We start from the raw sequence: 16,244 nt of genomic DNA, 5'->3' as shown, positions 1-16,244 counted from the left end.
CAAACACACAAACTCCTATAGCAACAGGCACAGATGAAAACTTTAAAAAAAAAAAAACAAACCAAGATGAACAGAAAATAAAACCTCACTTCAAGCAGCTTTATAATGCAGGAGTCTGATTAAAACAGGCAGCAAGACCGAGATGTGACAGTCATTTTACCTCTGCTCATGACTGCATCGAAGGCACACCGATGACCTTTGAGCCAGTTCAGAAGCTGTCCTTTATCTGTGAAAGTTCAAGTCAATTGTGCTTTGAATAAATACTTCTGTGTAGTTACACTTGAACTGCTGCATTATATACTAGAAATACAGAAAGTGTCCATGCACAGCCCTGAAGCACTTTGAGTATAGCCCTTGCCAGGTCAACTCATGGGTCACAGAGGTYGTAGGCATCACCAGCACACAGAGATGGCAGGCACACTCCCACAGAGACACAGCATCCAGAGCGCCACTGGCCAGACGGAGAATTGGAATGGAAGAAGGATGGAAAGCAAAACTTGCTTGTTGGAGTTCAGCATTCAAGGTTACAGCTGCAGAACCCCRACCAAGCTACTGTGATAACTGGCAGGAGCCTCTGCTAGGACAAATCCCCTACTGGAGTTCACGGACGGAGTCTATCAGGACTCTTCAAGGAATAATTCAGAGAGCAGCTGAGCTAWTTATTAGTCATTCACCTTGTTCATTTGTGGTTGTCACTGTGTTAATTCTTTAAAATCCCTCCCTTAACCTTTAACAGGAAAAAAAAAATCCAGTGCTTAAAAGAGAGACCAGCAACTGAATTTTGTAAGGCTTTGGGCTGRCTCTTACTGGAGCACAGCACTTCTTATAACCAACAGGCTTCCCTGTGCCCTCAGCACACTCAGTACAACAAAAGCTGTACAGATCACAGCAACCCTGAGGTAATAAAAGTATAAAGGAAGAGATGGAATAAATGTGAGATATGTATGATAATCTTGCCACCTAGAAGATATTCTGAGAAGGACACTCTTGCTAATTACACAACAGGAGCAGCAGTGGAAAAAAAAATAGTCGGTATATTTTGTTTTACACACACACTTCCCTTAACTGGTATCCGTGCGGGSTTCCCTGCAGAACTGTCACTAGTGTTAAAAATCAGATCTTCATAGTCTGCCTTTGTGTCTGTACAAAGTACAGTTGGAATTGATTCTGATCTCCCAAACTGATTGCAGAAAGGAAAGTCTTCCTCTCCCTTCTGTCTAGGTTGCCCCATCCTGCTTCCCCTCCCTCCTAAGAAGTTTGTAAGAATTAAAAGCCCTAATTAAACATGACCAACTTGAGATTAGTTTTGTCATCTTCTTCCAAAAAAGAAAAAAAAGGAAAAAAAAAAAAAAAGCAAAAAAACAAAACACACAATCAACGCCTCACCCACCCCATAAACAATAGTTCCATTTAAAAAAATAAATAAATAGTGTGTATATTTCATGCTGAAAAAAAAAGTCACAGAAAGGATTCATTTTTGGTTTTCCCTCCCCCGAACACGACACCAGGCATTTTCTCCCCCCTCCCCTGACGTAGACATGATGGTACATCCAACCATGTGCATCTGTGTTCAAAATGAGTTTCTACTCCTGCACGGTCCCACATGCATCAGGGAGCATCCAGCTTAGCTGCTAAAGCAGAGCAAAGGCTTTCAGGTTTTGGGTATGGTCCCTGCCTGTTCCTTTGGTCCGTCTGTTAAAAGGCTCCTTGCTGCTCCCAGGTCTCTGCTCTTGTCTGTCTCCGTTAAAACGTGCCCTGGTCCCCACGTTCCTGGTCACTGGAGCTTCGTACCCAGCTTGCGCTGTCTGTTCCTGCAAGACAACACAGGCACAGGTGACACAGGGGACCCCAACCCCATCCCAGGGSGCTGCAACAAATCAGGGGATGAATAGAGGAGGATTAAAGCAAGGTTCTGTTGAGCTCCACACAAAACTRAAGTGCCCTGCCATACCAGCCAGGGTGATCAGCCCTTCCCACTCTCCATAATCCCAGAATATCCATCCCATCTTCAGCACAGAAGCTCTCACATGGATGCAACACTATAAACAACTGCTTGCAAAAAACATGGGCTAGGAAGCTGAAATGCTACTTAAATGAGATTAAATTCTCACACCCTCTCCAGACTCACCTTTCAAATGCAGACGTTAACCCACAACCTGACATTTCTTTACTCTGAGCTATTCTACCCACAGCAGCTGAAAATTATCAGCTACGTATCAGAAAATGAATTAATAGCTGCATCTGAAAGGTTACAGGAGCAGGAGCTCCTCCCAACAGAACTYACCTTGCTTCTGCTCTCGTGACTGTGTATTCAAACCACAGGATGTTAGGAATGAGGCTGGTGTCTCGGATTAAAAAGAACTCTGAAATTGGCCTGAAAACAGACAGTGTGGTGGAAAGGGGGAAATAATTAGACTTTATCATAATTTTGATTGAAAAAAAAAAAAGCAGCACAAAACCTGCTTTAGTTAACAGTACTATTCACCACTTCAGACCGGGAARAGGATTCTTTGTTACATTTAATCAAAAGCTTTTTTTTTTTCTTTCCTTACACAATATTTCCAGACTATATTACATGTAAATGGCTCTGCAATTTTACTAGGTCATTAAACATTCACTAAGAAAGGTCTGCTGTTCATCTTGCAAAGCTCCTCCAGCACTCTGCCACACTTCACAGCTTTAGTAGGGCTTTACAAAATGTAGCAGTTGATTGAATTCCCTCTTCCCCACCCTTATCAAGGACACACGATCCTTTGTATATGCATGCACGAGAAAACATGGAGGAACAAAGTAGGTTACACAACAGCCAGTATGCAAAACTGGGACAGAGCCCAGGAACTCTCATTYCTAACATCCAGAACAAACCTCCACAGAATAAAGAGACTTACCACGCAGCTATCCTTGGGAAGAGGGGAGTTAGGATCTCTTGTGTGAAGGCAAACCAGGCTATGGCCATGATGCTTCCTGCCACACCTCCATATAGGACTTGGCTCCAAGTGTGGTAAAGCAAATAAACTCTGCAATGGAAGAGAAGAGTYACCAGACAGGCTTTAAAACAAAAGAAGGCAAGGCTCAAGAGCTGAGGGGTCACTGGACCCACAAATGGTGTCAGCAAATTACTCTTCAGGTGTTAAAAATGGGTGTCTTTTTCCAACAAAAAGCTGACAAAAATAGTGCGGGGAAGAAATGGAAAAATTCCTCCCTGCTACAGCTGTTTCAGCTAAGAGCACTTCTAGTCTGAGCTTAATGCAATAACCCTCCACACTCTCCTTCATCCATCTCTGGATCAACTGAGGAACTAATACAGTTAGTTCCCACAAGAGACTTTTCCAAAGCCAGTAACAGGACAAGCCCCCTCCAGGCCACCAAAGGTGGGGCTTAAAATCTTTTAAGAACATGGACAGCATTTTTTGGTGTGATTTTGMTGCTCTCCAATGTGACAGGCACAGAGGCTGCATGACCAGTGTGCTCACTGTGACTGCAGCCACTCAGAGCTGCACTGTTGGCCTGTTATATCTGTGCACAAGCTGCATGGGTGAAAAGAATTTTGAATGTATCATAAAGCCATTMCGATCATCTTATCTGATCCTCTGCCTAACGCAGGCCACTTGATTTCCKCTAATTTTGTTTTAATTAGACCATATACCTCTGACAAATTTGCCCTGTCAGAATTTTAAAATAGTAATCAGCAGTAGTGTACAGTCAGCTGTGCCAACAGGTAATTACTTTCCTGTGGAAAATGTGACCTATTTCTAGCTTGAATTTGTCTGTTTTTCCAATCACTGGAGCTCACTTTACATTTCATTTACTAAAGAGAAAAAAAAAAACATCATCAAAGTTCTATTTTCTTTATTCATCTTAATACAACTAAATCTTGCAAACCAAACAGCTATAAATGTTTGGACTAACTAATGCTCAAGCAAAACAATGGGATTGATCAACTGCAGCAATMCACATGCTGCAGATTCTGGTGTGCCAAGGCATGGGGCAACACTTCCACGATTAGTGTTGAAAACAGGGTGAGGCAGCAWAGCTGGAGCATGGCAGTGGAGCCCATGGGGAATTGGCACAAGCTCAGCTGATTTTGGGTTTTATAAACCCTTCAGTGAAGCACCACCCATGTAGCACCTTTGTTTATTGCGTCTCATGGCAACACTTCTAYAAAGCACAGCGCAGTGGAGAATTAGGTGAGAAAGGCAGGGTAAGGAATGCCAGGGCTGCCAGCTGGGACAGGCCATGGGGCTGTATGAGAGCAGAAGACAAACAGTTGCTCCATACCTACTATATGAGACTAGCAAAGCCACTGTGACGAGGCAGATGGACAGCACATGTCGCCATAGTAAATCCAGAAACCTCGCATTGTTTGTTTGGTGCATTCTGAAAGAGATGGAGAGCCATTAGCACAGGGCAGGGGGCTGAGCAGTCCTGACCTCCCTCCCTCTGAAACCCCAGGAAAGTTCTCTCTACTCCACTGGGGTCATGGGCAGCTCRATCCCATCCCAGCAGCAATCTGTCCCACTGGCAGCAGTTAGAGAGCAGCYAGGAAGCCACACGTGTGTCTCCAACTGTGAGCAGGGATTGGTGTGATGGAAAACAGGACGCTCACATTGATGTGAGAGGCACGTGTTGAGCATATGCAACAACAGAGCCAAGACATCAGAGTCCCTCCATTGCCCACTGAGTCAGGAGGAACTGTGAGTTTTGTCTTTCTCCACATGTGGAAGCACAAGACAAAGCCATGCCCCAGCAAGAATTTCATTAAAGCACAGCATATTAACCCAATCCTTGGGAAAGGAGGTRAACTAAAAAGTCATGCAAGTGGACAGCTTGGTATTACCCAAAAGATTGTAGATAACCCCACTGAAACTGAGAAAAAATGAGAAAGCAACTCTTCATTTCCCCTTCCTATCCCCCACCTCTCCCCTCACACTGGGCCACTATCACAGCTTAGAAAATCAGGAGATCTTTACCCTCACAGGTAAAAGGAAACCCACTCACACCCTTCAGTTTTCAGCCATGGTAATTCCAACCCTAGATTCAGATTGAGACAGACATGCTCCATTCCCCCAAGCCACAATCTGCAGGTCCCCAGATTTAATTCCATTATCCCACTCAAGGGGCACACAGCAAGGAAGCCACCAATTTCAGGTGTTTCAACATATCAACAGCCAAAACCTGACACRGAATTTTTACCTTAAATAAAGGAACAGAAAGGAATAAACAGAGAAAAACCACATGAATTGGGAGTGGCTGGACGGCATCCCATATTTTGTGGTCACTGTTGAATGGGCTTCTGGGAAGAGAAGAAGAAAGAGTATGGTCAAGGTATGGTCAGCAGCTGGAAGACTCCAGATATAAAGCCAGACCACGCTGCTGGAGCAGGATATGTCCCTGCTTAGGTGGCTCTGCCAGCCCTTTTACACCCAAGCATCCACAGCCAGCGTGAGGCAAAGGGGGAAATATCCTCTAACCCCCCACAATCAGCATTCTGCTCAAAACTCCCCTGATAGCACCACACCCATGGTCCATACCCTACCTTCRCATGGCCGAGGCTCCCGGATTACATTTTTTATTAACCAGTTCACTCCCTCGTTGAACACCAGCCCTCCCAAGAAAGAGATCTGTGAAGGCAAGACAGCTGTGTCATCCCCTCTAAAAGACCTTCTACTTACCAGGCTCTCTCTGTTGACAAAACCCCAAACATTATGTTTCTAATTTTCTTTTTTTGACTACTAGAGTTAAAACCAACGGCTTCCAATTTCTCTACCTGAGGAAGAAAAGCATTCATTTTCAGCTCACTTTCTATTTGGCAATACATTGTGTATTTCCAGCTTTTCAGCAGCTGATACATAAAGAGACAAAAATGACAGAGTAGAGCATTTCTGCCAGCACCTTGCAACAGAAAGTGCAAAAAAGTGACCTTATTTTTTAAAAAGGCAGGTTTTCAGGAATTGGCTTTTCCCGATGACCAACAGGGGGAGTGCAGACACTGTTATTTGGGTAAATAGCTTAAAACAAAGGTAGCTTTTTAGGCTTTCTGGCTTTTCTCTCTATGAATATTTTCATCTTGAAGCTGCTGTCTTCAGAGTAAGATGAATTCACATTCTGAGCTAAGCCAGACTGGTAGCATTTATTTTTACTCTTCAGCTCCACAGTTCATACACCTCCCCCAAATTAGTCCTGCTGCTGTGATCAAATTCCCAGCTGGTGATGACACTCTGCCTCCTTAACACTCAGTCCCATTGCACATGATGAAGCAATTTTTCACTCCACATCCTGAGCCAYGGGTCAGGCTGCTGCAAGTCAGCCAGTGTCTCTCTCCAACCCAGTGGTGACTTCCCATATGAAGAACTGGGAATCACCCTCAACACCTGCCATGTTACCAACACCAAACAAGTCTCTGTATTCAGAAACCTACAAATCTGTGCAAGAGTTACTCTGGCTCATTCTCTCTTCTGGGCCAACAAGAAACCTTTGAGTTGCCAAAACTGAGCAGCTGCCTTTCCTAGTTAGAATTCCTTTTCCTAGGTCCCTTGAGCCATTGGTTCCCATGGCACTGTGGCCCTAYATTTGAAATGTGCTGTCAAAATCCTTTTAGTGGTCCCTGTTTTATCTGTTTACTCAGGGCAAATGTTACAAGAGCTTTATACATCCTGGAGGGAGTTTATCCATGACACTGATTCCAAACTACCTGGCAGAGCAGACAAAGTATTATAAGAATTTGGACAGAAACAATTCACTTCTGCCCCCAGTATTTGAAAAGCAGCCCCTAAAGACAGATCCACTCCCTTGGAAAGCTGTAGGTTTTATTTTTATCCCCTTTTCTGCCTCAGTAGTTCAAAGAAAGGGCATCCTCCTGAGTTACACACATGATTTCCTGCATATGCTGCCCAGTGCTATGATCCTACTGGATCTTGRGAGTGTTCCCACTCTGCAACAGCATTCTGTACTTCCTCAGACATCTCCCTCGATGGTTCTGGACAGATAATGTCCAAAACACACCACAGAGTAACACAGAAGTCAGCAAAGGCTGAGCAGCCTTTTAACCTGGTACGGGTGCTAAGTGTCTCCTGCTGTTCCCTGACAGGAAGATGCCTTTCCTAAGCTTGCTCCTTAGAGAGAGAAAAAGAAGTGTGAATACAGGAACACCAGGTGACAAAGGAAAATAYTTTTGTCATAAGGAGACGCTGGGAAGGAAGAGAAGGACTCACCGTGTGAAGCTCTCTCTTGAATATGATGAGTGTTATAAAGCCAACAATAATGAATATAGGACCAAGACTCAAATAAGCTAAAAGCTGGCCAGAGAAATCACCTGGGGAAACAAACAAGAGAAACAAATCAGTTTGAACTTCACAAGTACTTGCCTGCCACCACAGAGTGGGTCAGTTGGAGCCCTGGATCACCGAGCACAGAGGGRCAAACTCAGCACTGCAGCAAGTCCCTGAGTTTAGAGTGACAGAGGAGCCAAGGCAGGGAGACAGCAGTGCTTCCATGCRGGTTCAAAATCAGGGATGAAAGGAGCCTGGTATCATTCAGCAGATATTACTGCCACCCAATTTACAACAACAACCATGGGTGTGGGCCCAGAGTCACTTTAATCCAACATAAGCATGGGCTGCTGCAAAAGAGGCAGCATCTTTCCATTCCCCTCATTTCTATTTCCTCTCTGTGCCAGCAAACACTCCCCAAACAAATCCTTTCCCACTCTCTCACTAAAATGGGTTAGTTTTCAGCTGGATCAGCTTCCTAATCTGTCTCACCATGTGTCTGCACGAACACTAGCATTAGCAAAATGGGGAGGAAATAAATAGCTAAACATAGCAGGAGATGTCAGGGAAATAAAGGAGACTCTGCCTTTTTAATCAGTRGCCCACTTGTACCACAAAGAAGGGGATTTGGACCTCCAACCCAAATAATTAACAGTCTAGTTATCCCCCAGGGAGAATCAGGGAGCAGCAATGGGATCTCATAGAGGTCATAAAGTCCCTCAAAACCTTTATCCTGAACCTACAACAGACACAGAAGTGGGCAGCAGCAGTAAGGAGCAGCTGTGCATTTTGGTCCAGGCTTTTCTTGCCTCTCTTCCCAGAAAAAGGACATGTACAGACGTATTTGGAGAAAACATGTCAGCACAAATTCCGAGGAAACAAAAAAATTTTAGAGTATTTTTGCTCCAAGATCAGCAATTCATATCAGAAGAGTGAGAACTGTCTGTCAGAGCATCTTTACATACAGAAGTCACCACAAGCTTGCTGTGTGAACCCAGCAAACAAAAGAAGAGATGGGAACTTTGTGTATTGCTTCTCAGAGACCAGATCMTTGCCATCCCATCACTGAACACAAAAGGATCAGCCCCCACATAAATTTGTGCTTCTTCCCTCCTCTCAAAAGGAAACAGGATGCCTCTGCAAGACTGAGCATTGGACTCATTCCTAGATCAATTCCACTGCAAGATACCGAGTCTCCTCAGCCCACACACCCACATTTCAAAGCAGCACTTGGCAAAAAGGACTTTAACCTCAGTCTCTGGAACTGATAAAAAAGAAGTTATTGCCCCTTTACAACAAAGTTCATGCTGCTGATGTCATTGCCACACAGTTGTGGTTACATCAGGTACATTGCACAGAAGCCTCTGGAATTCCAAACTCTGGGTCAAATTGGCAACATCATCAGYAAGGATTATTAGAAAGAGTTAGGTGAAATTTGAGGAGTTAGGAAAATTTGGAAGACAAAACCCCCAAGCACACTGTGTTTCCACTGGAGTGAGATTCTACTTTGGTTTTAACCTGAAAAGCATTAGAAGATGCTGAATTTAAATTTTTTCTTACTCCACATGGCAGGTTTGTCTTGCATCAGGTGCATTCCAAATGCTCCCAAAGCAACGGATTATGGCAACACAAATAGGATGTGACTGTATCAGTTATGTGGCAATAGACAATCAAGCTCCTTATGGTTTTACTTAAATCACAAACTCTCAACAAAATGAATTCTGTCATCAATGATGAGGGAATTCATGAGACAAGCCACCTTGTCAGGAGACAATCAAACTACCCTGAAAGTGTTAGGAWTATTTTCCAATAGCCTCAATTCCAACATCAGCAACTGAAGAGAGCTCATCATCAAGAGATCATCATGTTTCAGATCATTTACTGTCAAGCCATGGTAYGTAAAGGCTTAGCACCTCCAGACTAAAAGCCATAATTTTGTCAAGTAGAAACCAAACCAGATTATTTATCTTCTCAGGGGGTTCTATTTCTAGTGCAGATGGTGAAGAGGTACTTAAGTAAGTAGTGTTTTAATTTAAATAGGATCAGCAGTAGCAAACTCAAAATCCTCTGTTATGTTACATGATAACATTTCCAATAAATCAAATCACCCAGACTTCACAGGAACACAACCCACACCTGAGTGGGGAACCAGACACCATCACTCCTAGACGTGCCTGCAGGCACCAAGTCCTTTACTCAATCTTAGCACAAAAGCTCCTCATATATTTCAGCTGTCCATTTCAAACAGAGCAGACATCACTAATAATACTTCATTTTCCTGTGGCTAATGGCAATTAAACAGAGTCACATTCTGAAGCCACTTTTTTGGGAGGAGGAGGCAAACAAACAGCTGGGCACTAMCTGAAGGGAGCACTGGAGCTATCCCAGGAACCCACTAATGCCATCACAAATGGACTCGCTGGATCAGCAGCTCAAGGCAGAGCTGCAGTAACTAAAGCAGCTCCGAAAGGACTGAAAATCCCCAGCGGAGGAGGCAAAGTGAGCTGAGAGAAAGGCCAGTGCTGCTCAGCACGCAGTGCTCCAGGGGCCTCAGAGCGTGATTACTTCTGTCACTCCTGTCTCCTCTCACGCTCCAGTGCGCTCCGAGACTTATTCCCAGGGAAAGGAGACGTGCAGGAGAGCCACAGTTTAAAGTCCAGTCAGATCTAGCAAGCGGCATCCTTCCTTTTAAAAAAAAGAAAATAATAATTTTCCTTCAATTTACTAAACTTGGGAATTTTAAAATGCTTCCTCCAACCACTAAGAACAGACACAAAATCTCTATAAAAATGCAAAAGGAAAATCTACTTCATATATACCTTGGGTTTTGTTTAGTYTTAAATTTTGCTTTTTTAAAGTCTAGCCTTCCCTGGACATCATCTGGAGCTCAAAAAGCAAAAATAAAGAATGCAACAACCTCATTTTTGGGCAGCCAAGRGATAAGTACGTGCAGCACTATACATAGCTCTAACACACGCTATTTTTTTCAGCCTTCATTCAGCATCTACTTCTGCTCCAATTCAACATTTTACCCAGCATCCTGTCGGTGGAAATATCTGAGCTGCACCACATCAGCTTAACCTGTATAGGATGTCCAAATGTGAATCAAGAGCCCCCAACCACATCCTACCACAAGACTGAGCTTTGCCACTGCCACTTCCTATTGAAGGATCTGTTTGTGGCACTGCCGCTGGTCGTGTGTTTTTGGCTAAGTGCATGTGTGCAAGTTGGACAGACAACATGCAGTGTATGTGTGTCATGGGTATTTACATCACTAAATAYTCATGATATCAAAGAGTCATTTCCTCTGCTTGTGCATATCCCCGTAACATGAGCTGTGGGACAGCAAAAATATCTTCAGGAGGCTTTGAATTACGGCATAAAGGCAGGAATCAGACAACTTCTGCAGGGAGATTAAACATAAACCCTGCATTAAAGCAGCCAAACAAGAGTGGGATCTGCTTCTTCCAAGAGATACTGCTTAGCTACAGAATGAGCCTTGACTTGTGAGCTCCCACCCTGTAGAGAATCACAGAAGGGTTTATCAAAACTAACATTCCTATAGGAGCTACAATAGCTGACACTGAAGCACAACAAAAACCGCTGAGCCAAATCATARACACAGCACCAACACCTTTGCACCTCTTCACCCACAAGTTGATTCTACACATCTGCCCCTCCAACTCTGCCAGCTGGAGGAAATATCCTGAAGAAACTGGGAAAATGGGAATATTCTCTGTCATTCTGCASAGAAAAGGTTTGGCACACCAGGTTTCTCTCCTTAAAGAATTTGTCCAGTGTGAGGAGGTCCAGAAAGTCCCAGAGCTCTACAAATCCCATCTGCACTGAGGAGAGGAAGTTTTCTTTCTTTTCTCCAAATAATAATAAAAAACCCAAACAAACCAGGAACTCAATGTTTCTCCAGTGAAACTCACCCTACAGACAGGAAGTCCCTGAAGATGAGTTTTAAGTCTGCAGCACAAAGTCATCCCATGCAAAGCAATGCATACGGGAAAAAACAACCCTAATTATACCCATGACATAACAGGATTTAGTTCAGTTGTTATCAAASAAAAAACTTCAGATTCAGTGTGTGCCAATACCTTCAGAGTAGCATCCAGTGCTCTGCAGCAGTCAAAAASCCTAGAAGAACATTTTTCAGAGCATAACAGAAGTTACTGTTATAGCACTACAAAAATTTATTATGCAATTCTGGTGTCACCAGCTAAAAAGGGAGAGTACACACAGAAAAGGCAAATAGAATAGGGACAAAGATAAATATGCGACAGCAGCCACTCAGAAAACATCAAATAAATCAGATTTTCAGCTGAAAAAGGAAAACAGATGATATRAAGTCGTGAATTATATGGAGAAATTGACAGTAAACAATTGCTGCCTCTCASTGCACATGAGAGAGTGTTTGATGAAATTACTGAGCAGTGGACTTAGAAAAGAAACAACAAGCACATTAAGCTACAAAGCTCAGTGCCAAAGATACTGTGAGATCCAAATCGGAAATGGATTCAAAGAGCAATTAGACATACAGCTTTTATACATCCATCAAAGGACTTCACAGTCCTGATGCAATCACCAGCTCATTACTGGAAGGACACAAGGAARAAGGATTATTCCTGCCTACCTGCCAGCAACCTGACACTATGCCAGATCATTCCTTGGTCTCACCAAAGCAGAGCTGCTGATATGAAATGCTCCAGGATCAAAAAATTCTGAAAGCAGCATCAGGATGATATTTTTACAGGCTGTCCTCTGCAGCAGCTTTAGCACACCCAGGCAGCACTGCCATGGCTGATTTTTTTTCCCTGTGTTTAATCCTGACATTCCCTGTGGGTAGTATTTCAGTCAGGTCTCCAAGATTCCATTCCTCAGACCAGTCTGCAGTTGATTACCCTCGCGTTCATCTGCTGTTTCTCATTTATTCTGCTCCAAGTGGACATCACAGAAAGCCCTGGAGAGCTGTGCAGCCACACAAGCAACTAAGAATGGATTTGATGTATCGCTATTGATAAGGAAACATTAGATCAGGACAGGGAGCACCCTTCTGGAGACACCTCTCTCCTTCACAATTACAAGCAGAAGCCCAAAACCAGGCTTTGTCTGCCAAGCAGAAATCAGCAGTGACAGCTTTTTACCCAGTCCCAGGAAGCGAGACCGGCACCCGTGGCAGATGAAAGCTGGGGTGACAGCAGTTCTGCACTGGAAATCTTTAAAAACGTGAGATTTTCAGAGACACTTGCCACAGTGGCTCAGCAGCCTCTGGGATCAGCCAAGAGCCAAAGCTGTTTGCCACAGAGCAGTGCATGACATGCCAAGACAGCTTAATAATTGATGCTGGTAAAAGCAGGATCTATTTCTCATTCCGACCCCTCTCAGCAGCACAAGGCTACATTAACTCCACTGTGCTRAGCACGCTGCCAACATCACTATTTTATAAATACACATTATCTAGAAGCTTTATGGACCTGGACTTTAGCTGTGCACAGGCTGAATGTAAACGGCTTTCTAAATAAAGTTAGGGCACTTTCCCCAAATCCAGGTAAAAGCATCAAACCTGCCATCTTATTGCAAGTCATTTTTTTTAGACCAAAATGCTGTCTACCTAGACTTTAGTAAAGCCTTTGACACTGTTTCCCACAGCATTCTCCTGGAGAACATCCATGGCTTGGAAGGGTGCACTGTTTTCTGGAGAAAAAAACCTGTCCAGGCCCAGACTGGTGGAGAATGGAGTTAAATCCTGCTGGGACTAGGCAGCAGGGGTGTTCCCCAGGGCTCAGCTCTGAGGCAGACTCTGTTTCATGTCTTTATAAGTGATCTGAACAAGGAGATCGAGTGCACTCTCAGGCAGTTCACCAATGACACCAAATCGCCCTGTGCTGGATACTGCTAAGGCTCCACATCGATTCCTGGGGGGTCAGTTTTGTGCTCCTCACAATAAGAGACACATTAAGGGGCTGGAGYATGTCCAGAAGAAAAGGAACTGAGCTGGGGAAGGGACTRGAGCACCAAGAGCAGCTGAGGGAGCTGGAGGGCTCAGCCTGGAGCAAAAAGGAGGCTCAGGGGTGACCTTCTGGCTYTGCACAACTCCCTGACAGGAGGGGGCAGCCAGGGCAGGGYCAGGCTCTGCTCCCAGGGAACAAGGGATAAGAGGAGAGGAAACAGCCACAAGGTGCAGCAGGGGATGTCCAACTTGGATATTAGGAAAAGCTTCTTCACAGAAAGAGCTGTCCAGCTGCCCAGGGCTCCCYATGCCTGAAGGGATTTAGAAGCTGTGTAAATGTGGCACTTGAGGATGTGGTTTAGTGGTGGTCTTTAGTGCTGGGGGAACGGCTAGACTTGGTGGTCTCAAGGGCTTCTCCAACCTAAATGCTTCTACAAAAACAAATCAAGCAACTTTTGCACCTCCAGCTACTTTATTGTTTTAGTCCTTTGTCTCCACTTTATGAGCTTTCATAAATACATGTTTTAWCCAAGATAAACACAGTGCCCATCCCCTTCATACACAACCCTAAGCTGGGTGGTGATTTAYCCCTCCACACAATGATATTCTCCCTTTGCCTGTTTAAGGGCTCTCAAWGCAGAGAGAAAATGATCGGGTTACATCACATTGTTCAAGATCTGAGAGATAACCCTTATGCAGCGATTTCCCCCACCTTCATTTCTCAAACCAATCCAACAAATGGAGCACAGGACGCTCTGTGTACACTGCCAGGTTCAGATAAGGAGATAAGATACAAAGATGAATATATCGGTACTACTGGCAAGATTATTCCCCATCTCTCCCAAACTGTCACATTAATATATTTGAGAAGGGGGATTGGCAGAAGAGCTTACAGTGYGGAGGAAAATGCAAGACAGAAAAGGAAATGCCAATATTTCACATAAAGCATCACAGAAACCATGAAACAGCCATAAGGGGGAGGGCCAAGAAATAATGTATCTCCAGTGCCAGATCTTTTTTCAGTGTTGTCACATTTCAAGTCTCCTAGCTAAATGGGCACTTTCAACCCAGAAGATCCCTAAGCACTTTAAAAGCTTTAGGAATTGCACTACTGAGAGGAGCTTTCATCAGGAACTAAAATCCAGCTATTGAAACAGGACACATGGCAACACTTCATGGCAAATTGGGGGCTCACTAAGAGAACTGGAAATACTGAGAACAGTGTTTAGACAAGATTTGGATTTTGAGCAGATGGTCAACACTAACACTCCGACACCTGATTTTTCTGTTACCTCTGATTATAACAAGCACCCAAACCCAGCACAGCACAAAGGACCCAGAGGAGCTACAAAGGACCACGGGTACCAATGGAACACAGTTCAGACATCTGCCAGCTGAACAGAAACATTTGCTCCTGCATGCTGGCAGATCAGAAAYTAATTCTACCTGGGTCGGGCTGCTGGTGTGCAGACCTTTTTGGATCCTACCTGTCCCAGCTGGAACAGCCCATCCTGCACTCAGGCACCTATCGCTTCTCAACGCTGCCAAACCTAAACCCACCTTGCAAGGAGCTGAACCACAGAACACCCTGTGCCTGGAGTCCTCCAGGCATTTCCCTCAGCGCTGACTGACCAAAGTGCTCCCAGAAAAGCCACCAGATCCACCCGAGACAGGGACACCGTGCCACCCCCACTCCCAGCACAGCCACCAGACTSCCCTGGCAGTCGAGCCCACCCCGGGGACACGGCCACCCTGCCACATCCCCACTTCCTGGGGTGTCACAAGGGCCCCCAGAGTCCGCTGACACGGTAGCGAACCAAGCCAGACCTCCAGCACACGGAGCAGGGAGGTGACACCGATCCCRGCACGCTGCTGGGGCGGCAGCGGGGCTGTGGGAGCCGCACACTGTGGGTGAGACCCTCGCCTCGAGGCCGGGGGCAGCCACACATGGCCAGACGGTTGCAGGGGCGGCGAGGTGGCGGTGTGGAGCGCGCAGGGCGGCAATGGACAGCCGGGCGGCCCCGGGACCCCCGAGACGGAGCCGTCCCCCTCCCCATTCGCGGTCCCTTCCCCGTCCCTGTCCCCCCCCTCACAGCCCCCCAGCCCAGAGCCCCCACCGCGCATGCGCAGCGCCGCTCCCGCCGCGGCTCACGATCTGGCAGAGTGCCTCACCGCCCCCAGCGCGCACGCGCGCCCCGCCGCCTCAGGGCTGCTGCTCAATGGCTCACTATTTGGCAGCCACCAGTCCGGCCCTCGGCAGCGCCGCGGAGCGGCGGAAAGGAYCCCGCCGTGCGCGGAAGCGCKGCCGGGAGGCCCGGCGGCGGCGAAACGGAGCGTTACCTGCAGGATACTCGACGTGAGTGAGGGASACCGGCCGCCACGGCGCGGGCAGCGAGCACTCGCCGACTGCGGCCATCTTACCCGGATACCGGGCCGGGCCGCTACGGCCAATCGCGACGCTCCTGAGGGGCGGCGCGGCCAATGGGCGGGGGCGCGGGGAGCGACGGGCCAATGGCGGCGCGCGGCAGGTGAGGCGCCGGCCAGCCCAGCAGCGCCCAATTAAACATCCAGCCCGGGGAGCGCTCCAGCCAATCGGCTGCCGGCACCGCGGCCCAGCAGGGGGCGGGCGCAGGGACGGGCACAGCCAGTCGGAGCAAAGGCGGGCSGCAGAGCGCCTCGTCATTGGCCAGAGGKGCCGTGCGGATGGACCAATCAGCAGCTCGCACTGGCGCCACTTCTCAGCCAATSAGCGGAGGCGCTGGCGCGGCGGGCGCGGGGCGCTGAGGCGGGGGCTCGGCGGGAAAATGGCCGGGCTGRGGCCGTGTGGTACCGGGGAACAGCCCGAGCYCCCCTCACGTTCCAACTCCCCGGCYCSACCCGCTCCAGGCTCCCCTCACACCCCGGCGGGAACAACCCACCGGCTCCCGCTCTGGTGCCGCCCGGGCTTCCCTGCTCCCCGCTGCAGCCTCTCCAGAGGCTGTTCAAAAAAGAAAAATAAACAACCAAAATACATAACAATA

General features: G+C 46.6%; 1 protein-coding gene across 1 annotated transcript; it reads right to left on the bottom strand.

Moving 5' to 3' along the window:
• Positions 1–1,337: 1,337 nt before the first annotated feature.
• On the bottom strand, positions 1,338–15,690 carry DOLPP1 (dolichyldiphosphatase 1). The gene is made up of 8 exons (XM_057374590.1): positions 15,565–15,690; positions 7,212–7,312; positions 5,537–5,621; positions 5,194–5,293; positions 4,279–4,377; positions 2,889–3,017; positions 2,285–2,374; positions 1,338–1,811 (listed from the first exon to the last, which is right to left on the bottom strand). Exons 1-8 carry the CDS (start codon positions 15,638–15,640, stop codon positions 1,775–1,777), a joined length of 717 nt encoding a protein of 238 aa, XP_057230573.1. The 5' UTR covers positions 15,641–15,690; the 3' UTR covers positions 1,338–1,774.
• Positions 15,691–16,244: the final 554 nt, after the last annotated feature.

Source organism: Malurus melanocephalus, unplaced genomic scaffold (assembly GCF_030028575.1).
Source record: "Malurus melanocephalus ecotype Western Australia unplaced genomic scaffold, MMel_1.1 scaffold_230, whole genome shotgun sequence".
Taxonomy (NCBI): domain Eukaryota; kingdom Metazoa; phylum Chordata; class Aves; order Passeriformes; family Maluridae; genus Malurus; species Malurus melanocephalus.
The sequence above is the reverse complement of the archived record's forward strand: the minus strand, read 5'-3'. Positions and strand labels throughout refer to the sequence as shown.